This window comes from Lampris incognitus, chromosome 19, assembly GCF_029633865.1.
Source record: "Lampris incognitus isolate fLamInc1 chromosome 19, fLamInc1.hap2, whole genome shotgun sequence".
NCBI lineage: Eukaryota > Metazoa > Chordata > Actinopteri > Lampriformes > Lampridae > Lampris > Lampris incognitus.
Window position 1 is genome coordinate 28,810,412 of NC_079229.1, and position 27,865 is coordinate 28,838,276.

Genomic DNA, 27,865 nt, shown 5'->3' on the forward strand with positions numbered 1-27,865 from the left:
GTGGTGGATGGCTTTTCCAGTGGAATACAGTATCAGTGCAATACTGGTGGTATTCACTCAACACCGTCGATACCGGTATTATTATAAAATGAAAGGTTGTTACTCCACTGCTCCCATTTGGCGAATTGGTAGAGTGACTAGAAGTGCACAACCAGGCACCTCAAGAGCTGATCACTAATCGTCAGTTGATTTTACTTACTGGTATCAAGTCACACAAGCTGAGAGTCACGCATCATAATGACGGTGCCTTCCCGGCTTGTGGAAAAAGGCGGTAATACCAGTTAACTACGGTTTTAATATCTAGCGGCACTGATGGATATCTGGTTCCACCTTGACAAGTCTACAAGAGGTTAACTAGTGCTTATCTGCCCCCCCCCCCATGTCACCAGCAGCATTGCAGATCTCTGTCTCTCAAAGCACACAATAAGCCACTCGGCTTCACCCGGGTCCTTAACGTCTTCCGTTCTACCCGAAAAGAGGACTACATGAAGGCCCAACACATTGCATCCCGGTGGCAGAGGAAAAAAGAAAAACACACTCTCCCTAAACTGGAATGGTATTTGAGAAGAGCCCCAGAGTTATTTACATGAGGTGCTGTACATGTACCCACGTGTCTGCTCCTAACATTTTACTATTCTGCTTGCGTTTGTAGTGGCATTCAACCAATCCAGTGTTTGAGACTCACAGCATGACAAGGATACCCAGACCACCCAGTGAGATTTTCATCTCCAAGTTAAAATCTTGCAAATGACTTCTCCATTAATTTAAATATACGCTACTTCACTGTGGAGCAGTCCTACGTTGAGCACTACAGATGACAATCCCTCTTGGCGGTGTTATTTTCCACTCCCACATTGAAAGATTTTCTCATTACAAGAACATTTTTTGAAGTAGTTATTTCTTGCCAAATGGCTTTTAAACAGTGTTTTATTTCGTAACTTATTCATTCAGTACAATTGTGATTTGTCTGATATTTGTGATATTTTAGGCTCAATAAAGAACAAGAACAATTTTTTGAACATTGGAAAATAGACAGTGAAAACGCAGCATTAATTCTGAACTGGATAAGCTAAATGAGAAGCTTTGAAAGACATTTTTTACACTGTACAAATATTAGATTTAGTTAATGACGCTTTCTTAACAGAAACACTGACAGCTGTCGCGGGAAATTTAAATTTGACCAATTGTGTGCACATCCATGTGACATCCATAAGTTTTTTCACCTCCATGTTCTATCAAGGTTTTGCAAACCTGGTAAGCCTGCAGATGTGTGCATGCCATTTAGAGACAAAGTGTTGTTGACAGATTTAAAAGGCATAAGGGTTCACAAGCTGTAACCCTAAGCCAGTGAAACATAACGATCTGTCTCCATTCCAACCATACCACAACTCTGCTTGGCAAAAAAAAAAGAATTAATCCCCCCAACACACACACCACCGTATCCCCATTACTACAGCACTAGTAGCTCCTGACACTTTACAAGCTGACTGATTCAATACATAAGAAGCAGAGATTGTATTTACTCCTCACGCACCATATGATGGAAGTATGGCATATTGTTTGCCACTTTTTCCTCGTGGAATGAATATAGAAAATAAAGCAAAAAAAAAAAAATACAAGTGTGTTTTTACAAACACTTAAATGCAAGATGATGATCGATTGTCAGGTGTGTATACATTGCTGTGATATCTGCCAGTGAGCGAAGTGACCCCCAGCCTCTGTTCTACTCCACCAAGTCTTTGTCATAGTTGATCAGGTCGCAGGTCAGGAAGAGGTCAGAGCGACCACTCTCTGTCACCACCCTGTTCAGCTGGCTGTGTGTCGCGTGGACTTCCATGAGCTCGTCCAGGGGCCAATCTAAGAGCTGGGCGCTGGACGGCAGTTCAGGTAGGCCTGGCTGGTAGTCTTCCAGTGGATTGGGGTAGAGCAGCTGGCGGAGGGAGGGCATTCTCACAGCTGTCCTTACCAGGTCCAGAAGGCCAGCCATGGAGAGCGGATTGAGGGACAAGCCCAAGCTCTTCAGGGCCCGGCAGCAGCTCAAGGAGGGCAGGAGGGCTCCCAATAGCCGGTCTGTCAGGCCACAGCCACTCAGACAGAGGTGCTGCAGGTTGCCAGAGGCCTGGGAGAGTAGGCGGCGCACAGATGGCAGCGTAGTTTCATCCAGACGGTTTTCACTCAGGTCCAGTTGTTGCAGTGTGGAAGCATGTTGGCTACAGGACAAATAGGCGAGGTCCGATGGGCTCAGGCTCAGATAGGGCATCTCTAGTACCTCCAGAGGCTGAGACAGCGAGCTGTGAAAAAAAGAAAAAAAAGAAGAGGGGCAGGACATATGGCTAACATCATATATGGCTTACAATATTAACTTGTTATACTGTTCAAGATTAAGTACGGCACAAGACTATGACTTCAGTCTTAAACTCGAGTATTCGAATCCTTGCTCATTCAAATGGGTCAACCAAAACTGCAACCCCTTTTCTACTGATTACAATACGTTGGCTTTCCAAGTCCATGCAATTGAAGGTAGGATTGATTGTATAATATTAAGTTTGTAGCCTGGGAGGAAATGGGAGTAAAATGATTTATGATTTTGTAGCCTGGGAGGAAATGGGAGTAAAATGATTTATGATCAAATGCAATTTACTGAACTTTAGGTATAGGCATACAGCACAGTAATGGTGTTCACGAACAAGAGAGTGGACTATACCTGAGCAGCATGCGTAAATGTCCTGGCAGGCGCAGTGCAGTGAAACTGAGGTGGCTTAGTTGTTTTAACTGTGCCAGACCCAGTGACAGATCCCTCAGTGTTCCCTCCTGCCCAGGCTGGTCTCTGTGGAGATCCAGGTTACAGTAGTACAAGCGGAATGAACTCAGCGCTGGGAAAGTGGAGAGTTGGGGCAGCAGCTCTGTCAGCCCCGCCACCCCAAGGCTGCTGTAGCGGACATCCAACCCAAGAAGTCCCTGGCGGGGCAAGAGTTCCAGCAGGGTCTTGATCCTCGACACAGTGAGCTCCTCCACCCGGAGATACCTGCACTGGAGCTTGAGGGGTCCCACTGTGCGCATGGCCAAGCGCACACGCTCCCATGAGCGGGCATTGACAAAAAGATCAGCTCTTACGTGCATCACCACCTCACTGTCTATATCAATTTCCTCACTCTCTCTTCTGCTTCCTGACACTTTACTCTCTCTCCTTTCCATTTCCATCCTCCTCCTCACCCCCTTTATCTTTTGCTCCTCTCCAGAAATCACCGATGTTCCAATGCCCTGCTCTCCATTTCTCACAGGTTCCCTGGTGTCTGTGCCATTGGAATTGCCACTTCGTGCCTCTTCCTCTGATTTTTTGTTTTCTTGCCCTCTCTCCTTCTTCACCAAATCCTTTTCTCTCTCCATAGCCCGGAACCTTTTCCTCTCTCGCTCCCCTTCTCTTCTTTTTTCCCTCTGAGTGCCAATCTTTGCCTGAAGAACCATGCTGCAAAGGGCCACGGTCAAAGACCAACCGCCCATAGGGTCTCCCATTCCCCCCTCTTCACCCTGCAGTCCACAAAGGTCCAGCACCTGCAGAACACACCTGGGAGAAAAGAATAGCAGTGCAATGTTATTGATTAGAGGAGACTAAAACAGGGGTAGGCAATCTTATCCAGAAAGGGCCGGTGTGGGTGCAGGTTTTTGTTCCAACCAAGCATTACACACCTGTGTCTCCTAATCGTGTTCCTCAGCAAAGACTCTGCTGGTTGATTAGTGGGGTCATGTGTGTAACTGCTTGGTTGGAACAAAAACCCTCACCCACACTGGCCCTTTCTGGACAAGATTGCCCACCCCTGGACTAAAACATGGACTTACAGAACATGCAGCACTACAGGATTCAATGCCGTCAAGGGACTGGTGTTGGAAATTAGCTTCAGCTTTAAACACGCGTACAGTACACCGGGCACTGCTTCTGCAACTGTCGATGTTCTCAGTATTTGCCCCTTACAAATAAATAAAATTACGAATTAAAATTATTTTAAAGGTCCCACGAAATGGCATTTAGAGCACTGCAAACTTTTGTGAAACAGAACAGTTGGGGTTTTCTGAGGGGAGGAAGTTTGATTTAACCAACAGCCAATAATAACCAGGCACTTTCAGAAGAATGTGGACTCCAATATGCTATTAGCCAATTTCAGTTTGGGAGGTCGTAAATCACTAGACCTCTCTCAATCTCGCGTTCGCATTGGAAGTCTTTTTTTTAAATAGCGTTTTCCAACCCAGTCCTCAACCCCACCTAGCAGATTTTCCATTGTAACCCTGCATAGGTAGGCCTGCATGCAGTAACTCAACCAATCATAGTACTTCATTCTGCCACGTCTGCTAAATATGACACAACTAAGCGCTGATCCGTTGAGCAAGTATAAGCAGGGTTACACTGAAAATCTGCAGGACGGGGGGGGGGGGGTCCAAGAGGACTGAGTTGAAAAACACTATTGGTGAAAATCCCTGTAAGCGACAGGAAGAGGAAAAACGTTCTTATAAACACAAAAACAAAACACGTTTTTCTGTGAATTTCTGAAACATGGTGGTAAACTGATGCAACCCAAGTGCAGATTAAAGAGGTAACAAAACAAAGAAAAAGAATACACATTTTATTTTAATTTCATGGGACCTTTAACGAATCCGAAAATATTCGTCACCTTGGGTCCGTCAGTCCTCTGACGACAGCGAGCAAGAGAGCCTGGATGCAGAGCCGGTTCGGAGGACTTTTTCGGGGCTTCTTTCGGCCACCGACCCGCAGGGTGCGTTCGGGCCACCGCTGAACCAGTTCACCGACGGCCAGCGGTCGGCAGCCAGTGAAGGCGGCATCGAGTAGGGAGCCGTACAGCTCCCTGGGCACACAGCTCAGCCAGTGCGGCGACGAACTGTGGTCACTCACCACCACCTTGGCGCACAGGTTCACTAAGGAAAGCACCATCGTGGCACAGGCCGGGACGAAATTTAGATGGGGGGGATAGAAGATATCAACAACTGACGCTAGGCTAGAAAGAACCACAAAAACCTGTTTCGGAATATATCCTCCTTAAGTCGCGGACGGGGTTACATGTCCGAGTCAAGGCAGGGAATATTTTGCAGACGTTTTAACGGCTCTCTTCAGACGAGCCTGACGCCGGCTAACATTAGTTTTTTACTCTAAACCTTAAAAAAAAGAATTCATAACATCATTCGATAAACTATTAACATTAAACTATGCTGAGATGATTGGAAGCGTCCTACATGCCAAACATCGGACGTTGGCAGTTATCGAGACGGGCGGTCTCCGAACGTGGACGGTTGAAGCGGCACGGCGCTGCCGTTTTATGCTCCTGTGTTTACAGTTTACGGCGGCGCCTGCTGATGACGTCGCGTGTTCCGTACGACGTCGACACTGGGGAGGGGGAAGCGGTGCGGTGACCGGAAGTAGACGCGTTTCCGCGCATGCGTTAAACATGCATCGAACAAACGGGTTTCTGCCGGAGTGCCACCAGGGGGCCCGCTGGCCTTCAGCTAAAGATGTTTGGAGTAGATTTAAGATGGCTATTGGATTTTTTTGGTGACTTTTGCGAATTAGAGAATGAAATGTTATTTACACTGGGAAAACTGATGGGAAAATTTAGTACACTATACAAGAAGAAATGGACTGGCTCTAAAACAAATGTTGCACGCCCCCCCCAAGAACTGAACACATACGTTACTTCCATTAGTAATGTTATTAATAAAGGAGTGAAGATATTTGAATTTATAAAAAATACGGCATTATTGTTAAATGACTATTCTGGAATATTCCTGTTTTTGTGCACTGTTATAGATAATGCTTTCTATGTTCATGTTCATTAATAAAGTTTAAAAAAATGTTGGCCTTTATCTAGCAGATATAGAGACAGCGATGGAGAGCATGAAATAGCCTCGAATTTATTGATTTCATTTCCCATTTAGTTTCAAACAGGTTATTTTCTCAAGATATGAAGGTCGCTTTTAAATATTGGTGAGGTTTGCTTCATCACAGTAAAGATTAGACTTCCGGAAGACCGACAACAGTTGTTATTAAGGTAACTTGGCTAAACCAGAGACCCTCCGCGCACCGCTGAAGGTAAATAAAGGACCTCTGGTCTGGCTGAAAACGGTGGATCTATTTCTGCTACGAACCGACAAGTCTAGCTGTCCTAAATCCCTTACAGTGATGCCTTCTTCGCTTATCAATTTGTATCCTTTTTTTAAAGAACTTTATTAACAAAAGTGTACAAAAATAGTATACAACAATGTCAATCAACAATAGTCACATTATCAAATGTATACAACATTAACACATATATTATTGTAAACTACTAATAAGACACGTTAGCCCCTAGCTAATGGGTCTGACCCTTCAGCCGAGCGGTTAGTGATGTCGCCTTGTGGTGCAGTACACGCCGTATCGAATCCCGCGCCGGGCAAGAAAATAACCGGTTACATTATCATAATCATTAACATAAATACGCCAGGGGAATTGTATAAAGTAAAACAAATAAATTACATACCTAACTAAATATGTTGTAAATCATAAAGCGCTTATATGTTTTTACAGCTTTTTTTATTTTCACTATCAGATATTGATGAAATATATTGTTTGATATACGCAGACAACTCAGGAAAATTAGGTTTCTTGCTAGAGAATTTAGATCTGTGAATATAAAATTTTGTTAAGATAATTAGCGAATTGATTAAATAATACTGAGAATCGAGGTTCCCATCAAATTCAGCATATCCAAACCATACGTTTTTCCAACTCAGGGTGAAATGAGAGTAAATACGATCAATAATCAAACGAGACCACCTACTCCACAGTTGTTCAGTGTGTGGGCAAGACCTATCAATTATTATCCACGAACCAGCTAATCGGGAAATATCGCGTAGCCTCAGCGCTTGTGGAAGGGATGTTTGTTTTTGTTTTTTTTACCGCAGGCAGGATGTAAACGTTGCTATGACTCCCGGCGTGACGTCATGATATGTCGTCATCCAGGCGACAGGAAGAGGCCGCGACGCTCTGTAGTTTTGCTGCGAGCCGCGGTTTGTGGGCGAAAAGCAAACACGCAAAACAGAAGGAAAGATGATGGCGCCACAAACAAAGTGCCGTATGTGCTCATAGGGATGTGGGCGGCCGAGTCCAGGGTGAACTGTGAGGAATGAGAGGGTACATCTATTTACCAAAGTGTGTGTCTCGCTTGGACGTCTTTGTACCAGTAATTTATAAACGTTCACATGCATCGCCTCCACTTAACGGAGGAGAACTGAACTGACTTAATAGGTGATGCGTGTTTTGAACATTGCCGGACTGCCCTGAAGGCAGTTCAACACTCAGAATATAACAGGACCAGAAGAACCCCGCTACAATGTAGCGGTTTGGTTATCCACCCGTCTAAATCTCCCTCCTCTTCATCCTGCCAGCTAACCGCCCCCCCCCCCCAAATGCTCAGAATCATCTGAAATGCCGAGAAAAGCGGTTTTTAGCCATTTTTAGAAAATGCATATTTTGCATAATTATGCATAATTATTTTAATTTTCTGCTATTTTTTTGGTCCTCTCTGGAACAATACCTACCACCTCCCAAACAAAATTAGGATCATAAGTGCATTTTTGCAAAAATGCATATTTTGCGTAACGCCAAAACATTTAAGTCCCAGAAATTTTTTTGTATATAGGTGAAAAAAATCAAAGATGCTCAGAATCACCTGAAATGCCGAGAAAACTGGTTTTGAGCCGTTTTTAGAAAATGCATATTTTGCATAATTACGCATAATTATTTTAATTTTCTGCTATTTTTCTGGTCCTCTCTCTGGAACAATACCTACCACCTCCCAGAAAAATTAGGATAATAAGTGCATTTTTGCAAAAATGCTTATTTTGCGTAACCCCAAAACATTTCTGTCCCAGAAATTTTTTTGTATATAGGTGAAAAAATCAAAGATGCTCAGAATCACCTGAAATGCCGAGAAAACTGGTTTTGAGCCATTTTTAGAAAATGCATATTTTGCATATTTATGCATAATTTTAATTAATTTTCTGCTATTTTTTATAGGTGCCCCTGATCAGCCCCAATAACCTCCAAAAAGAGTCAAGGCCCCAAGTGCTTTAGTTTGGCCGTTTATAGACTCTCACACAGACACACACCACACACCAGACACACATTGTGAAAATACAGTAGATTTATGGCCCCGCCTCCACAAAAGGGCATCACGGTTTTTGACCTGCCCAGACAGCACCACGTTGCGACCACCTATTCTGGGCCAATAACCACCAGTTGTTTGAGGAGCCGCTCAGTGAGAGAGATGGCAGCTGGAGGGGCCCTCTGACATAAAGGGACCTGTGGTGCCACAGTACCGCCACTTGGACAATAATCTAGAAATAGAATTGTACTGCCTATCTGACTGATTTGGGAAAAATAAGCAGGTGATGCAACTATTGCCTGTACTACAAACACTTGTTGAAGTACAGTATATTTTGTTGTTGGAAAGAGACTGAAGGAGTGCAGCCATTCTGATCTGTCTGCGCTACTGGAGAGCAACAACAGAAGAGAGGACAGGTTTTATGAGCTGATGCTTCTGGAAAAAGCAGCAGAGGCGCAGGCAATAAGCCAGAGGAGAATGGAGGCCTTCAATCACAACTTTTTAGCTACCATCCAAATGCTTACCGGGGCCATCGCTGGACGCACACCCCAGACAGACTTACCTCTGGACTAGATGTTAGGGCTAAACCTCTGGACATGAATCCCCCCCTTTCTTGTTTGCACATTTGTTCTTTTTTTTTTTTTTGCAAATTACTCCACCTTTTTGTGGTTTACCATTTTTGGTTTCAAAAAGACATGCATGTTAGGGTTAATACTCCTGTGCAAGGCAATGGAAAGAAGAACTGGAGTTGGACCCTGCACGCTGCACGGTGGCTGCCCGCTGCTCCTAGCTACACAGCTAGGATCAGTTAAATGCAGAAAGTACATTTCATCTGTATGTATGTACAAAATGACTAATAAAGAGTATTATATTATTCTATTTTTGTTTTTTCCAACCTCACATTCTGTGCTCATTTTATCATGAAACACTATCTGATTTTGATGTCTTGTGATTTTACATCATACAACATACAATAGAAACCACATCAATTCAACATTGCAATACACAAGTATTGAGAAAACTACATCGTATTTGTGCTTAGGATAATGGAAATATAACTTGAAGGCTCCATGAGGCAAAGGGGAGAATGAAGCAATGACCCCCAAACAGCAATCCTGTAGTTTAACTGATTATTTATTGCAGAAATCTTCAAGAAAATAGGCCAGTCAAGAACAAATGTAAAGTTAAGCTAACATAGGTCTCGGTGAGCAGTGTGTTTTGGAGGGGTTTGATGCTGACTAGAGGGTCAATGTGTATAGTAATTAGAGTCTCAAACAGCGTATGTCATTCATCTAGTACTGGTTTCCTTCATTTCCAAATACGGCTGCAGATATGAGCATATTTAACCAGCTTCCTCTATTGCCAGATGTGACCGTGGATTTTTAGTCGTCATATAGAAATAACATTTCTTCTTCATCAGGCCAGTCCTAAACATCACATTTAATGTCATCTGTATTTTTTTCTCCTTCTTGCTTTCTCTTCTCTTGCTTCCTGTGTAATGTTTTGTGCATATTTAATGTCATCTGTATTTTTTTCTCCTTCTTGCTTTCTCTTCTCTTGCTTACTGTGTAATGTTTTGTGCAACCTGTATCTCCGGTTCCTGTTGATGTTTGATTCTTTTTGTAGACTTCTTCCTGTTTCCTGAGTCATCCACCGTCTTGTTAGCAGAGGCGTCAGTCCACACAACAGGTGACATCACATAAAGCTTCTCTTGACTGTGAGTGTTGACTTAATGATGGCACAAATTTAATGCACATTTGTGCTTTAAGCAAAATGCAAGTCATTTTTACCAAACCTTATTAGATAACAGAGGTGAAAGAAATCCATTAAGCTTGTGTTGGGTGCTGAACACTGACAATGCCTGACTTTGCTTTCCATTTTAGAGAAATGCAACTTGGTAATCTGACCGTTTCAACCATGCAACCTAACAAATTGAAGACTGAGACAGTTCGACTCAAATGCAAGTTTATTGACATGTTCAGTATAATGAATAATCAAACAAGGCGCAGAGCAGTCAAAGTCACGGAATTCAAGCCCACTTGTAAGCAACATGAGTACTCGATGTATTAAAAAGAGTGTAAAACATGTTCAATGTTCCTGTTAAGTTTGTCTGACGCCTCCGGTCTTAAATTTTATGCTACATTCATTTGAACTGAAGCCTTTGCACCAAGATAATGAGCAAAGAAGAAAAGCCTTATAAGGATGACATCTATGAACTGGGCAATGCATTAGGTCATGCATTTTAGGAAGAAGAATATAGAAATATATACACAATATAAAAAAAATACCTTAGAACTGTAGAATAATGAATTCAAACCAGACAACGGGACATCTATTAAAAACTGATATGTTGTCAAAGCTGCAAATAGGGTGCCTATAATATTTTCCTTGGCTGTACTCTCCCTTCTCACTTACACAGAGGAGTATTGAGCAGTAATACAATTCAATAGTACAAGGCTCAATTACAAATGCAGCATACACGTTCAAACTCAGTGCTAAAAAAATATTAAGTTCTCACAGTAACATCACTGTCACACAAAAAAGCGACACACAGAACAAAGAGAGGGACAAAAACAAAAATAGCTATAGAATCACAAACCAGTATTCAGCTGCTCATTGCCATTGGCTATAATGGGGCCAGCCCAGCTCCTTCCCCGACAGGGCGACTACAAAACCCTCTCCGTGTGTTGTATTTTCATTGGTGCTGGTGTTGTGTGGACTCCCCTTGTATTGTAGGAATTTATGACTTCACTTGTAAGAAAACAAATACTCTTGCAATCTTCCATGACAACTTGTGACTCAAAGGACCCCGGCTCCTAAAAGGTTTGAGAAGGGTCTCTGAAGAAAACACGGATTCCATCGTAGAGGCTGGTGTAAGGGGGTCCATAGATGTGTGTGTTCCATGGGAAAAGGAGCTTAGGGTCATCAACCATGTACTGGAGAACAAGGACGCTGGCTGAACGCTGTTCAAATTGTACCCTTGGGCATTTCCGAATGTCCATTGATTAAGGTACTGTTTTTGACTAGCAGAGAGGCTTGAAATCATGCACGTGTCTACGGGGCAAATAGTTCTTTCACTGTATGAGAAAATGGCTTAAGATGAGGCAGCAGAAAACAAATAAAAACAAGAGTAGATGAGAGGAAGAATGGGATGAGAGTAAGATGTGAAAGCAGAAATCTTCTCCAGCCACGGTGTGTCCTCTGGCAAGGCTCACACACACAAAGCTCTGGGGAACCTGCACACAAGAAGTAGGAAAAAGAAATCACTTGTGGTAAATGCCAATTTTATCATTAATGGCATGAAAAACATTCTAGGTCTCATGGGAGCACTGGTATATAACATCTGTTTTGAACTGACCTTTTAAAAAACCCCATTAATGTCTAACAAAGACAATTTTGTGCAGTGCCTCTGAAAAGAGACCCATAAATACCACTGACAGAGCTGCTGCCTTTCCCCTCTTTTATATAAACCCCTACAGACAATATCCATGCCCTGAAGGGAAGCTAGCCTTTCGATACCAGACAATCATAGATCGCCACCTACCAATGTCTGGGGACTTCTAAAATGCAAGACGGCTGCTACAATGGTGGCAAGAATGGCCGCTAACAAACCTATAGGGTTAGGTACCAAACCCCGGTATTAAACAGGCACCGGTATTGATAAGCTCTAACATTAATGGTTCTGCTATCGGTATTAGAGAAATTAAGAAAATGTCCTATTTATTTAGGCTACATAAATGTTATCTTGCACCTTTAACATCACCAACTCCATTTCTAATCTGCAATAAAATTAAGACATTTGTCTATGATGCATTTTTTCTACTCTCAATCCAGAAGACAGATCCAGAAAAGAGATCTTACAGTGACTTTGTTTAAAATTTTAACCCAAGGAGAGAAAGACATGTTGGCTAAAATATAGCCAATGCCGTCCCTCAACGTAACTCCTCCTGTTAATAACCTCCAAAGCAGATGTGTAGTCCGGCCGGACAAATGAATCATGAACTAATTAAATATTGTGTTTGTTTTTAACCAATGAATATGTTCGGCGCAAATGCAACAAACATCAAAAAACTTTGATGGGGTTTTCTTCGGCGACTGCGGCTGAGCCATCCTATAATGCTCGTGTTGCTGGTGCGACAGTGTTTACAAGCACACAACTTACGAATGTCAACGTCACAATATGGAGGGCCGCCCTAGAGACTTTGGATTGGTTTTGCAATTAAGGTTTTTTTTTAAACTCTCTTTATTGTTTCCACTCAATTTTAGCAATGAAAGCTGGGAGATTGTCCTAAGTCTCTAGTCGAGCGAAGCATTAAGAGACTGACTTGTGAGTCTAAAGGGAAGCTAGTGGAGGAAACCTGTGGTCTTACCTGTCCTCAGTGAAGCCATCAGTCTCCTCTTCATCATCCATTTCCATGTCCAGCTCATTGTCAAGACACCCTTGGCCATAGCCACTCAGGACACTGCAGGAATTCAAAATTACTCATTATTTCCTAAACATTATTCATTGTTTACTGACTGAATAAAGTGAGAAGCTTGGGGGGGGGGGGATATTCTGTGTGATGGAAAAATTTAGGGAGTGAAAAAAAAATCGAACCTAAATAAGTGACTTATGAATCAAAAACAACACAGTGATGTCTTAATTATTTAATTAGTGGCCTGGTGTGCCCATGGACTTTCAGGAAGTCTACATTTACATTTGCTACCTTTGACAATAAGATATAGTACGTGCTCACTGTTGGGGTAGCTGACCTGACAGAGCGGCAGGTGAAGAATACAATCCTCTTGAGTTTCTTGTTGTAAAAGAAGTAGTTGAAAGACCAGAGGCTGCCCTCCTCGCCGAAGGGGTCTGAGTCCAGGTCAGGGTTGTAGCTGCAGACAAACAAAGATGTACACCTTTCAAATAGTCTCTATGCTCGGGGGAGCCAACAGTAGCCTTAGGCCTCTCTAAAAAAAAACACACAACAATGGGCATGTACACATATGGCTTTACCTGTAAATATCACAGCTCTGCAGGGTTATCTCTTGGTCGATGGCATTCCACAGCTCAGGTCCCAGGGAGTTGAACTCCTCACCTACAGCTGAGAAAAGGCTGCTGTTCACTGCGTTGGCCACCTGGAGGCGATAAAACGTTCAGATTGTCATTTACTTTCCCCTTGATATTGCCTAGTGTTTTCATATCCAGAAGTGAGGCAAGAACTTGTGCATCGTAATCATACAATTCTCTGACAGGGTTTAAAAGGTTAATTTTTATGTTATGTCTTGTAGATTTGTTTCTGTAATATTCTAATGTCATTTACAGTCTTTAAAGCAGGTGAGCAGATGTTCAGCTGTAAAATACGCCCTGTAAAATACAGGAGTGAGATTCCTGAGAATTACTCCCATGCATGTATACTCAACAGCCTTCTTTGCTGATATTTCTAAGGTTACTCAGGTTAGGTTCGTCACTCTCGTTGGGTATATTATTGTATCTGACAGCAGCACTGACCCAGTTGAGGCTGGGCTCTCGGCTGAACTCGTGGGCCCGGGCAGCACTGAAGTCGTAGTCGGGCCTGAAGGACTCGTTGAGCGTGGTGATGAGGTAGAATAGAGTCTTCCTGCAACACTTGTCACTCAAGGGGTTATCCCCATCTTCGCCACTCTTCCCCAACCTGGACAGACCACAAAACAGAGATGATATAAAACAGAGAAGGAAGTTTGTGAAATGTCAAAGTGACTGAACCAACCCAGACTAGAGAAGTGCACTCAGTAGAGTGCAGCTCTCTGCCAGGTGTACGTATCTCCCCTTCTTTCTATACACACACACACACACACACACACACACACTCACACACACACACAAAACCAGTATTTTTCCTGCCACTATAAGACTTTTGCGCAGCGCCTAATTCGATTGAACGGGAAATTTGGAGAAAAAAGTTTTTAATATGCAGCGCTCAAGCTAAAAAAATCTACCTAATAATCAAGCTAAACAGTTTGCCTGTTACATTTTGCTTGTCAGTCTGTGGTTGCACAACCAACTTGGCGGCCCGTCACATGAAAGCGACCAGGTCTAAGATGAAATGACAGAGAGACTATCATAATTTCAAAGCCCTTATTAAAGCACGTTAAATGTGCTTAACCTTCATGGTTGTCATGATCAAAGATGAATGAAAGCGAATGGCTGCTCTGCTGACTGACTTTCATTCATTCTAAAGCAATAAAACACTGGTAAAAAAACATAGCTCAGCCATGGGAAATGTTTTATTGTAGCTACTGAGATGATTTCCAGCTGTGATTAATCCTACTCTTGAAATAGTATTTTTATAGTGGATTTTTTTTTAACGTTGGTGACTATGGCACTTCCGTGTGGCGGCGAGGTGAATAAAGGGAATTATTTTTGGTTCATCCAGCGTACCTCCAGTTTTCCTGTGCTGAGATCAGCAGTGAAGGATTTGTTGGCTTGGAAATACGATCGACTTCTCGCTCACTTTCAAGACTCATATCCAAATACATAATGTTTTGGTTTTGACAATATCGCTGCCTGATTGGACTCAACTGTAGATGTGAGTCGTGCATGCATATGGTTGACTCAGAGCGAGCAGTGACAGAGAGCAATGTTGGTCGAGCAAGCAAGACAGTGAATGAGGAGCGGGAGCGGCGATAGTGAGAACAAACGTTTTTCGAAGGTTTTTAATCACCGCAACCACGAGAGGTTCTTCATCATACAAGGCTCAGTGTTTTCGGTTTTTACCGATTTTCACCGAAAAATACCCAGATTTTTAAACGGATTTTCACCCAGATTTTGTTTCCACGGATCCAAAAATTGCTCCTTTTCATGTGAGGTTATGTAACAGTGTCCTCTTGTGGCGAAATTCGGCATGCTGGATGGCTTTGAAAAATAAAAACCGAAAACGCCGAGCCTTGATCATACAGTCATAACTGCGCACAAAGAATCTTAGGCTGATAGGTCCAGTAGTTTGCCGGACGCACACGTGCCTACATGCATGCACACACACACATACACACACGCACAACCCGCGCACATGCGAGACCAAACACATAATCTCCTCCAGGGTACTGCCTGGTGGCAATAACCAACAAGTTTCTCAACAAAGAGTCAAAACAGAAGAAGGGAGAAATTCAAAGTTTAAAAGGACACACAGGTGTTTCCATTGACCATTTTCTAAAGCCTGCTGTAGTTTGTTAGATTTGTGAATGCGTTTTTCCTACCTTTTATGGAGCCACTGGTTTCCATTCATTTAATTACAGTATGAAAAATTTACTTGCAGAGTTGCCATCACAGTGAACTTTCTGTCAGTGTTATGTTTTGTGAAAGCTGTGCTATTGTTGTGTGGTAACGCAGTTGAACTCATGGGTGTTTCGAAAAGTCGTCTGAGTGGTGCATTCCTGGGCCAGTAGCAAGCTCTGACATTCCAGATCTGAGAGTTGGATGCTGAACAGCGTTTCACTCATGATGATGTATATTGTAATAAAATCAAATCCATTAAAAAAAAAATTTTTTAAATCAACATGCAAACATGGATGATGTGAAGAGAAAAATTTAAATCTGATAGCTTCTTGCATCAAAAGCATTGCTGTTCAGCAGCTGACTCGGATGTTGGAGTTTCCAACCAGCACTGGAGTGCACCATCCCAGAAGAGATTTAAAACATGTATCTTCACCTGCATTACAAAGCAATGATAGTTTAACTTTGATTTAAAAAAAAAAACCTGACAATGTGCAGTGATGGATTCTCTCCAAGTTGATTTTGATTCCACACTAAAATGAATGGAAACCAACGGCTGGCTGGAAGGTAGAAAAAAATGACAACATTCTTTAGAAAAAGATTAGGAATAATGTAAAGTAGTGGATGGGCTAAAAAAAAAAAAGAAGCAAAAACACGGGTATGTCCCTTTAAGTATGATGGAGTCCTTCACTCAATGCTTTCTGTGAGGACAATGACAAAGGACCTGATAGATACTGGTAATAGTCGAGCTCTTATAGGACCAGTTGTTTTTAAATGTCTTTGCAGACTGGACCTGCAGTACTCACTGTGAGGGGCTGGTGGTGCTGGTGGACTGAGGGGGGGAGAGAGCCTCCAGGACATGTGGCTCCCCCTCCTGGCAGAACTGCTTAAACATATGTTTATCATCCCCTGCCATCTTGCAGGAGTAGCTCTCAATCCTACAAGACAGACATGCAACATGTTGTGTATGTTTATGTGTTAGAGGAATTGATGCATGTTATTAGTAATTTTAGAGATTAAAGACATGTTATCTGCAATCAGTTCTGCTAAACCAACACCCACTGCCAAAAAATATAACTGGACTCTTGTGTTAACCCAACTGAGAAGCAAAACTACACTAATCATCTGATAAACAGACGTGTTGGTGGGGTGAAAAGAATTCATTTTGCAACAGCATGTTAGGCTCACAATCCCCCCTGTGTTCTTTTTGGAGTTTCTGGGTCAGATGCCACAGTAGACAGAGATAAGAACAGTGCAGACTGCTGCACAGTGTTTATTTTGCCCCCACCCACCTAGCAGTTATGCAAGAGCTATGGTTGTGAAACTTAAGATTGTCCCATCTGAGAGCTTTCTCTGGCCTTGGCAGTCTAATTATAGGGGCATTAGGTCGCCACGAAACCATTGTGGAAATAGCTGCCCTAAGTTTCCATACACACAACATTGCCTAACTGCCTGACAAAAAACTGTGGGTGGACGGATGATATGGCACCCGATGGAGCTGAGTGTAGAGCATAGCGAGTTAAAGTACATGGCTCAAGGTCCGTTTTATGTGATTTGTTCTTTGATTTCTACATCTTTCTTTTGTACAACAAATTACTTTAAGACTTAGAGCAACCAGTGATCTACCTACAACAAACAACCTGTTACCTGAACTGGACAGAAACCATGGCATCAAAACATAATGTTCAGTTTTACACTGTACTGTTTTGGTAAGATCAGGGGGGTTATTGAAAACATCCTGTTAAGAACGAAAGTCACTGTTCACATCACGACAGACTACGACATAACTGATACAGAACAACAAACAAACTGCTGCTTACAATTATTGTCAGTCTCCTTTGATGGGAATAACTGAGCACTGAATCAATTTGACATGTAAAATCAGCATTGGCTGTCAGGAAACAAACATGTAATAGTGTCTGATTCAAACTCAAAATCATCCTAAACACACTTCAGAGCTATCCAGTAATCCCAGATGCCGACATCAGAGACAGGATATGACTCCGTAATAACATAACACCGCTTAAGTATCACGTTATAACCAGCAGCTCAGGAACACTGCTGCTATGATGGGCTGCTGCTGTACTAATCCACTAATCAGCTTGAACACCACCCCAACTTGGCAGCTCTATAAGCACTCAGCTGTGATGTCTGATGGTGTGTGTGTGTTGGTACACGTACACTCTCCATTACAGTCTGTGTATAACCTCAAAGGTGGGTTAGAGGACACCACATCGAACATCACGCCTGGGTTATAGCCAGCACAGAGCCTCGGTATCAGTTCCCCCGCTTCTAAACCCTGCATTCAGTCAAGTCTGCATCACTCCACAAGTTTGTGCCCTTTAAGTTACTGTTACAAAGGTCCAAGGCTTAAAGGAGGTCATCCGGCTCAAAATTACATAACATCAATTTCATTTATCTGTGAGATACAGACAGCTTGCAAAGGCCTGGCGTTAACAATAGCAAAACCTATTGCGATCACTTCAAGTAATCAGTCCAGATCTTAATGTAGGTCTTTCAGTACAAATCATTGTGGTTGTGACCAACTGTGTTGCATAATATGCATGTAGTTAGATGCAGTAGTGCCCCAGTTTATCAACAGTGATCACGGGAAATATCACACCCGATGAGGTAACCTTACACCCCCCCCCCCTTTTCCTGACACAGAGTAAACAAGTAATTTCTGGTTCTCAAATTACTCTGACATACAAATTACAGCAAGACTCAAGTCTGTTGTTGTGTTCTGCTATGACTCCCTAAATCTGCTGTAACCAAAGCACTTAAGCCATACCTCAAGAAACATTCTTAACATTCACTACCCAATCAGGAAAGGTGAGTGTGTATGTACATTTGTTTTACATGTGTTCGTGCATGCGTTTAATCTCTAAGGCTGAATGGAGAGCAGGGGTGATGTGGGATGGAGGTGGGTGAGGTCAGAAAGGCAGCTCGTGCTTAGAAAACAATTACACTGATCATTAAAGTTTAGAGAACCTCTAAGTTTTCTGGTTAAATAGCTAAGGCTTGTCTCCAAAACCACTTGAATATATGTTAACAGGCTCGGTATTATTTATGCAGCATTAACAATGCTATTCTACGCAATGTGATCATGTGCATCATTTACAGGGTGACACCACATGAAAACTGATTCGTTACCTGCCAAGTATGCGAGACTCTCCTGTTTCAACACAGAGCTGAGAGCTGAGAGCTTCGAAGCTGGAGTTCTCCAACAGTTTCATTTCCGCCTGTAGAAAAAAGACAAAAACTTAGTAATATCAGGAGAAGGTAGAAGATGATTGATTCAGATTAATTCTTGACCGGCTACCATAATGTCAGATGAACTGCAAGGTACTTTTGGAGAGTGGTTCTCAACTCTCAATTCCTAGTACTTTAAAAGGCCCACAGAACTGAGGGGTTTCTCAGGGAGTTAAATCAATCAGTCAATCAACTTGCATTTTATATAGCACTTTTCTAGCTGGAGCAGCAACTCAAAGCGCTTTACATTTCTGGTCAAATCTGAATTTCAGACACAATTGAACACAAGCCATTTTCTGTACAATGGAGTTAATAATGACCACCTGTTTTGACAGATTAAATAAAATCTCCATGATGAGACAGCTGAGAAATCTAGCAGAACAGAAAAGCAGCGGTAACCGTGGCTCCTGATGACAATAATGGAGAACCAGTGAATATATATACATAAATATCTATATATAACACTGGTCTACAAAAATATAGTTTTTTTTTTCTTGCATGGACTTTGAAAACTGTTTTAGGCTAATTCTGGTCTGCTCTATCACATCAAGTTTTCGTGCTATCTGTACGCTCCTTATTAAGGATTTTACAAAAGTTGACCATCTAGTCTGGCCATCTTGGTGGGGATAAAAACGACCCCTATTCATTTCCTAAGTGATTTCGTGCTAGGCTGAGCGTTCATTTATTCATTGTAATCATTTGTGCACCTGTCGATCTTCTAATGCAGCAGTGTTTTTTTTTTAACCTCCGAGTGTAAAAACGGCTGCTTACTCAAAAATAACGATTTTTTCATAGTTCAAAAAACCTGATGCGATAGGGCGAAAACGAATGCCAGATTTGGATTCAGCCCCCAAAAGTGAGCTAGGATCCGCTGAAAACCCCCATGCAAGAAAAACTGCGTTGACCAGTGTCATGTGCATTTTGTTTATCAACAAGGGGGCTGCTGCTGCGCAAGTTATGCAACATTTGTGCGCAAGCGGGGGGGGGCGTGCAGTTATAACGTGAGGAATAACACCGCTATAGCCGTCCGGTATTCAGTTTCACTTCTCAAAATCATCGCCAGCCATCTCAGCCGTCATCAAATATCGTACTGTGGCGAATTCTACTAGCGTTTCTGCCCCGAGGTTCATTCACATATTACCCACAATGCAACTGAGCGGTCGACGTTTTGGTCATGTTGTGGGATATGGAACATGTTAAAAACGGACATATCTGTTACAGATAGCGGTGATGTGGTGGAAGGTGATGGGGACGTTATGAGAGAAGCTAGATTAGATAACCTGCTGCTTCCCGCCATGAGGGTAAAGAGTAGGCAGGTAGATGGGGTTGCTTCGGTGGCCGGAAAAGCGGAGCGCGAAGACCCATACACGCTTGTGTCTGTTCTGGCTTGTTTGACTTGCAGTCATTAAAAGCTTACTTGTTAAACTGAGAGAGTGTCTAAGTCAGTGGTTCTCAACCTTTTTGGGGTCCTGGACCCCTGCGCATTTTTGATCTACCCTGAGGACCCCTCCACCTGATCTTGGGGGAGGGGGGTTGCAATTTGATAGAAACTGCATTTTAAATTGCATTATAGCATTTATTCACTCTTTGGGGCAAAAATAAGAGCTTTCAGTTGTAACTTAGATATAGTTAACAAAACAGAATTCTTATGCAGTAACTTTCAGATATATGTAACGAAACAGAATATGTATTCAGTAACTCAGATATATGTAACAACAGAATTTTTTTGCAGTAACTTTCAGATATATGTAACAAAACAGAATATGTATTCAGTAACTTTCAGATATATGTAACAACAGAATTGTTATGCAGCAACTTTTAACAATGCAAACGGGAGCGAGATCTCTTATTAAAATACAATAAATTACACTTGTGAAACAGATGTAATTAGAGAAAAAAAGTCCTGTTACCCTTTATAGTTTACGTAGATAAAGGTCTCAGTCACATTTGAGTAAAATAATCCTATTTCTATAAATGTCACAGGATCTTTTTTTTAAAAGATATTTTATTTTCACGGTCCCCTTGCAATTACACCACGGACCACTAGGGGGTCCGCGGACCCCCGGTTGAGAAACACTGGTCTAAGAAGTCCATTATTTAAACACGTCACAGTACTTGAAGTGGTTCCACAGCGCCCCTTGAGGACGCGCGCGGGCGCAACAAAAACTAAATTTCCCCTCTCTTTAATCTCCCTCCCCTCCCCCACACCGCTCGATCCAACTTGGCCATCCCTCTTCCTGGTTGAGTCCCCCCCGACGTTATTACGCCACCCTGAAAACTCACCTTGTGTTAATGTCGGCGCAGGTAACCGTGGTGCGGGTATCTCTCCCCCTTCGTCGGTTGATTCGTTAACTTGACGAGTAAGCGAGCTCGCGCCTCCCGTTGTTTACCAGCGTAGCCGTTAGCTCTCGCGCTCTGTCTCGCTCTCTCTCTCGCTCTCTAACAACGACGGGCCAGTCGCATTAATTCCAGGCTGACATCACACATCTTTCCAAGTGACTCGGTCGAGGGTGACTTATCGTTATAACGCCGCTACTTGCTTTTATCGTGAAACTGCTCTTCCCAATCGAATGCGACGAGATTAAACCCAGCGAAGGTTTCAGTCCGTCTGACTCGGTCTGCCGCGGCATCCCTTTGACCTAATAACACAAAGGGGCTCTTGCGTTAACCGGATCACGTCGCCTTCGGATAAGCGACCCGATCGCGGAAAAAAAGAAACGAGCAACGCAGCAGACGAGGCGCCCGGATCGGAACGGTTTACGGATGGCGCTTGCGGCTAAAACATCCGACTCGGGGGGCGGAAAAACACGTCTTTGCTGGATCAAAACAACCGATACCGACGTACGACCGAAGCGCGACCGCTCTCAACAGACGTCCGTTGTCGTAACACCCCCTCCCCCCCTGGTAGGTGGCCGCCCGTGACGCTGCTGCGATTGGCTGTCCGGCCTGTCATTTAGAAATTAAGCGCGCCGCGATTGGTCAGGGTTTGTTGGACCCCCCCCCCGAAGCCTTTGCGCCAATGGACGGTCACGACGCCAGATGGTCACCTGATTCGCGTAGATAAACGGTGCCAAGTAGCGGTTTCGATCCGATACCCAGTAAATACAGGGTCAGTATCCCGATACCGATTTGTTTTTCTTTTCTTAAAGCGGCTTATGCACTTTCATGTCGGGGAGAGCAGTGTGTCGTGGTTTATGAGGTGAATGAATCATCAATAGGCTGGAATTGGCTTCTCTTCTGGGAACCGGTTCATTTCAATTAAGGCATCACTGGCAGTTGTGCAGTGCTGCTGGGATGCAAACACTCGGGTGTCAAACTCCGTCCATATCTCACCTTTTGCTGCGGGTGGGGATGCAGTGGCCACTGCAGGGAAGGTTGAGGTAGTCGCAGTATCCATAGCTGAGGCAGAGCTTGGGGCAGATTCAGGAGCTGACACTGAAGTGGATGAGGTCTGGTTCAGTAACTGCATTTCAGTGATGAGTCGCCCTTTTACAGGTTCAACGTTTGCTTGGTCGCAGAACCCAAGGTTTTTTAATGTTGTGTCCAGGAAGGTGCTGACAGCAAGACCGTAAAAGGTTTCAATAGCTTTGAAACGACGTTGGCATTGAACTGACAGCTCAGCAGCTAGCTTGCTACCGTTGCGCTCATAAAATGCAGTTGCTTGGTGACATGAGAGGAATCACTTTTGAAAGTGAACCGTGTTTTTCACTTGATATCGCTTTTGTCACTTCCTCAAAGGGTCTCCGGGCATCAATGGAGAGACTGATCTCCATTGATGCCCACCAGTCTTCCTCACTTAAGTACAGTGAGCTCTTTCCAAGAAGACAGAGGACTGTTGTAACAGCTTCCTTCTGCTCACAGAGTCTCTTGAGCATACAGAACACAGAGTTCCATCTTGTTTCAGCTAACTGTAACAGTTTGTGTTCTGGAAACTTCAGCTGTTTCTGAATTTCTTTGAGCTTCTCTGCTGCTCTTGTGCTGTGGTGAAAGAAAGCACTATAGCACTGCTTCTCTGCTGGATGTTAAATCAGTGAATGAATTTAACAGTGCATCTGGATTGAGGGGGGATAAAGAGGGATTAAAGGATGATGAATTAAAAGCATCACAGAATTTAACTGCAGAGCCAGCATCGAGAACGCGTGTTTTAGGATGTGACTAGAAATAGCGAGCTGTAGTCAGACTTTGAAAATGACAGCTTTAATGGTCAGATACAGGCATATCCACCAGATAAGACATTCGAGAGAGAAACCAGGCGAGAGTACAAGGTCTAAGATGTGGCCTTTAGGATGTGTGGCCCTTTAACAGATTGAATGAGGTTAAAAGAGTCTATAATATCCACAAAAAAAAAGTGAAATCAGGGAATGGCATGACAATAGATAGAAGGTCAGAAAACTCTGAGATAAAACTAACTGAATTAGGGGGCCTGCAAATTAAGATGCAGCGTAAAGGGGAGGGCAAGTTATTAAAAAGCATAAAACCTCAAATGAGATACAATTACCGAAAGTAACAGGATGGCACTTAAGACATAACTTGTAAAAAACAGCTAGGCCTCCCCCTCTTCCAGAGGGCTTGGGAATATGAAAATATGCAAAATCAGGGGGGCTAGCCTCAATCAGGGGAACAGTGTCCCCTGGGGACAGCCATGTCTCAGTAATCATAAATTAAAGTCCAGATTATTAGAAACAGTAAAATCATTAATGATAAAGGACTTATTGCCCAGAGATCTCACATTCAAGAGGCAAACATTGTTTGGTGCAAAAGAAATTAAAACCATCAGGAGTACAACAAATATGACACAAATTGCAGATATTTGCTCCAGATATTCGGTTGTTGTTGTTGTTTCTACTATTAGATAGGTCGTGTGGATGAGAGGCAAATCACTCCCAATTTTTCTGGAATTTTAGGTGAATTTAAAGAGTATGTTAAGACTATAGAACTTATAAATGATAAAAAAGCAATAAAACTGTGAAAATGTATGATGAATTATTTAAAGAGGAATAATTTGATAGTTTATGATGCGAGTTCTTTCTCATAGTTTTATAATAATGTAGTTCATTATCCCAATGTTAATTTTTGTCCTCTTATTTATCTTTTATTTTATCCTTTTGGGACGTTCTTGCCCGTTTTTATAATCTTGTTGAGCACATGTCTGTAATGTCTGTATACTTGAACGTTTGTCAAGAAAAAAAATAAGATAGTCTGTATGGGGAAAACTGCCGGCGAGGAGGTCAGTGACAGATCAGGCCAGTGACGGGTGTCAGTGGGTGACTTTACGTGGTCAGCCACTTTGTGGCTGAGTTGCTGTTGTTCCTCAACGCCTCCACTTTTCAATAACACCACTTACAGTTGACTGTGGAATATCTAGCAGGGGAGAAATTTCATGAACTGACTTATTGTAAAGGTGGCATTTGACAGTACCACGCTTGAACCCACTGAGCTCTTCAGAACGACCCATTCTTGCACAAATGTTTGTAAATGTAGACTGCATGGCTGGCTGTTGGATTTTATACACCTGTGGCAATGGGTCTGAATGAAACACCTGAATTCAGTGATTAAGAGGTGTGTCCCAATACTTTTGCACACACACACACACACACACACACACACACACACACACACACACACACACACACACACACATATATATATATATATATATATACACTAAATTTTTCAATTGTGGAAGAGTTATTTAGGTAATAAAATAAGCAAAGTAGCATAACAAGTCACACTTGTTATGCTACTTTGCTTATTTTATTACCAAATAACTCTTCCACAATTGTCTGTGTGAATGTGCCCATTCATCCAGGTCATGGTTATCCACCCGGATATATACCAAGTCCAGTTGCACTTGATTCAACTCCTTTGGATCTTCCACAATTGAACATTTTAGTAGCAAAAGACCAATTAAAATGGGATTTGGTTTAGCTTATTTGGATGCAACCTGAGATTCGACAAAGCACATCCCTTTATTTTTCGTTAACAGAGCTTAGTTTGCACTGCACAAGGGTTACGGTCTTTCTTTGCTGTGGATACTGTATGATGAAAACGTGTATAAGCTGTTTGCATGCGTGCCCAGTCCACATTTTTCTGCTTTTCTATACGAACAATTTGATATCAAATCTCAAATCACCAGTCATCACTGGTACTTGGGAGATGTATTCGGGGATGTTACACACGATCTTCTGAGATGGAGTTCCAAACATCAGTCAGGAAAATGGTTCAGCCCAGAAACAACATTTAATTTGCACATCACAGCATTTACCCCTGCGGTGGCATCAAACATAAAAGCCACCGTGTCACACTGACAATGCACGTCTGCCTTCAAAATGCAGGGGATATTACTTTGCGTATCATTTGCATTGATTTGGGCTGCTTTGCTTCCTTGTACATCTACCTGGAAATACTTACTTGGTGTATGATGATTTGGAATGATTTATCATGCTTATACAACCCAATAAAATGTGACCCAGTGGCCTAATGGATAAGGTATCAGCCTCCGGAGCTGGGGATTGTGGGTTCAAGTCCCACCTGGGTCGTCAATTATTGTTGCATGGAATCTATCAAATGTATATGATTTCTGTGGTGAGTCCACATGATGCAGCTCAAACTGTGGCGTTTGTTAAAAAAACAATTATACATTTGTGCCTAAACACCTGTAGCAGGGTTCAACGCTAATTTTTCCCCCCCACTTGCTCGTGGGTCAGAAATCTACTTGCCCGAAATCAATTTTTAAAAATGTATTAACGGTTAACAATTAACAAAGACTAGAGTGAATGATCATGTTTGATCTTTATCTAAGTAAGTGAAACATAACAAGGACACGGTGTGTCATAGATGCGTAGCAACAAACATTCTTGCATATTGAAAATGGTATGACCCTTGCCCCCGTCCATCCTTCTCCCCAGAGATGGACTCATTAACTGAGAGTGATTGAGCGAGTGAGCTCAACCGTGTGTGAGTGAGTGAAAGAACAGGCTATAGCAGATGTTTCACACCTAAAAACCTAATGAAACCATACAAATACAAATCTTAATGACACCAACGTGCCCTCTGCCCTACTGACGGCCATCTTTGTACAACACGCTCCGCACCCAAATTGGCAAGTTGTGGAGGAATGCTACAAAAAGACAGAAGGGAAGCTTTGTTGAGGAATATCAAAACCCCTCCAGGAAGTCCTGATAATCAGCAATATGCAGAGCAACCCAGATCTGGGTCTTCAAGGTTAGGCTATTTCATTAGGGTGTGTGTGTGATTCTGACTTAGCCTACTCCCAGGGACACAATTTATACTAGATACTTGTTTTTTTTAATTTATTTATACAGTTTAAAGTTACAGGGACAATGCATATTAATAACATTTTTGTAAATGTGCCAGTTTAGCCATCTCCGCTAATTTTCAGCTGTAGTCTCTGGGCCGGTGAATGGCAGTACAATAGACACACAAGACACATTAAAACAGACCAGCAATACACATTTAAAAAAGCACGTATAGAGCACGTAGAAGCAAGGGCAACAGTACATAAAACACACCAGCTGATTGGGGACTTCTTGTCTAACTGGGGACAAAAGCCGTGACCCAATTGGATGAAGGCTGATTTTTGGGTCAGTGGTTCAGGTTAGGGGTAGGTTATGGGTAGGGTTAGGCAAGTAGTGCTTAGGGTTAGGGTAAGTCTCGTGGAAATGAATGTGAGTCTGGGGTTAGGGGTTAGAGTGAGGGTCATCCCCAAAAGTAACCCAAGTCAACATGCGAGTGAGTGAGTGAGCGAGTGAGTGTACATATACTGTCTATGTAAGTGTTTATATGTGTTTGTCCATGTGAGATTATTATGCTGACTGCCGTTGTAGTCATTATTTATCGCGTGGTTTTGTTTTAGGCAACATTCGGGGGGCAAGAAACAATCTCGACGAGCAAGATACAAACTGTACAAAGAAACAGAAAAACTCAAACATGCACTCAAAAAGGACAAAAAACTTTTTTAAAAAAAGTACAAAAAGTGGCTTCAGTGATCAGCAAAACAACAACAAACAAAAGTCCATGAACTGGTCCAGAACTGTACAGTGAACAGTAGAACCAGAAAAACTTTACCACCCCATGAAGCCCTTATTACTGACATCAAGAGAAAATACCAGAATGCCAGAAATGAAACAGATCAGAATCAGAATCAGAATCCTTTATAAGTAAACCATATCTAAGGTTGCTGTGGGAAAGTTCGTCAAAATATAGGCTGCAGAGATGGTCAGAACGGGCAGGAACGCAGGAGCCTTTTGAAGAGTAAAAGCCTGAGCAACTTTAACAGAAAGCCTGTCAACAGGCATGCCGCTACATCTGTTGAGGGCAATGTAAAGACCTTCGTTACAAGAGATGATGTCAGCAGGATGACTACGGGAAGAAAACAAACTATTACAAGAAACAAAGTAAAGATGCAAAAAAGGTTCCTTGTAGACACAATGAGAAACCTTCACAGGAAATGTCTAGCAGAGAACAATATGAAGATCTCATATCCTGCATTTTGCCGCCTACGTCCCTTTTTGGTTGTGCACCCATCCCCGTCTGACCGTGAGACGAGCACGTGCAAGCTGCACGAGAATCTAAGTTTTCTGGCAGCTTAGTCAGCTGAAGCTCACTGAGACCTCAGATCTCGAGAGACGTGTGAAACTTGCGTGCTGTGATACCGCTAGCAAGGATGTAGCTATGAGGACTGTGAAAACTGCAAAGACAAAACAGTTCCCCTTTCGAGTACATGTGACAGTGCAGAGAAGGTGTCCTATACTCAGTGGGGGACAGAAGAGAGGGCAAAAATGAATGATCAGAAGGGACCAACAGTAACGATATCCGTTAAACAAAATGTTGAGGGCACCAAGGGGCAACTTGCTGAGCAGTTCCACACACACCTGACCAAGTTCAAGAAGCAGCTCTTCAATATTAGGCAACAGTTTGCCTACTACCGTGAGCTGAGGGAGAGCTTGGACACTGATGAATGCTTAATTCACATCGCTTTTTCGGGGAACTTTACCTGCAAGTACAGTTCTGAAATCCAAGCAGTGCACCTTGGATCGTCTCATAAGCAGGTGAAAGTACATACAGGAGTTTTTTTATGTAGGTGGTAGCCAAGAAGCAACCTGCTTCAGCACAATATCCCCATCAGAGCACAAAAGCCAAATAGCTATATGGGGGCATCTGAGCCCTGTATTGGATTATGTGCAGGCAACACACCCAGAGGTTTTGGTGATACACT

General features: G+C 42.7%; 2 protein-coding genes and 1 non-coding gene across 4 annotated transcripts; 1 reads left to right on the forward strand and 2 right to left on the reverse strand.

The window, feature by feature from the left end:
- Positions 1-918: 918 nt before the first annotated feature.
- si:ch73-174h16.4 (leucine-rich repeat-containing protein 14) lies at positions 919-5,097 on the reverse strand. The gene is made up of 3 exons (XM_056299723.1): positions 4,665-5,097; positions 2,705-3,565; positions 919-2,291 (listed from the first exon to the last, which is right to left on the reverse strand). Exons 1-3 carry the CDS (start codon positions 4,940-4,942, stop codon positions 1,724-1,726), a joined length of 1,707 nt encoding a protein of 568 aa, XP_056155698.1. The 5' UTR covers positions 4,943-5,097; the 3' UTR covers positions 919-1,723.
- A 5,004-nt stretch (positions 5,098-10,101) lies between these two features.
- On the reverse strand, positions 10,102-21,490 carry maf1b (MAF1 homolog, negative regulator of RNA polymerase III b). Of its 2 annotated transcripts, none has more exons than XR_008812074.1 (8): positions 20,911-21,490; positions 18,529-18,617; positions 16,182-16,313; positions 13,636-13,798; positions 13,141-13,262; positions 12,884-13,019; positions 12,518-12,610; positions 10,102-11,383 (listed from the first exon to the last, which is right to left on the reverse strand). XR_008812074.1 is itself a non-coding variant. In XM_056299144.1 (8 exons), the coding sequence occupies exons 2-8, from the start codon at positions 18,609-18,611 to the stop codon at positions 11,359-11,361; spliced, it is 738 nt and encodes a 245-aa protein (XP_056155119.1). In that variant the 5' UTR covers positions 18,612-18,617; positions 20,911-21,490; the 3' UTR covers positions 10,102-11,358. The 2 variants fall into 2 exon arrangements, 1 of the variants encoding a protein (XP_056155119.1); XM_056299144.1 differs by having other exon boundaries at positions 12,900-13,019.
- Positions 21,491-25,093: 3,603 nt separating this feature from the next.
- Positions 25,094-25,166, forward strand: trnar-ccg (transfer RNA arginine (anticodon CCG)). The gene has a single exon. It is a non-coding gene; the product is annotated as a tRNA-Arg (tRNA).
- Positions 25,167-27,865: the final 2,699 nt, after the last annotated feature.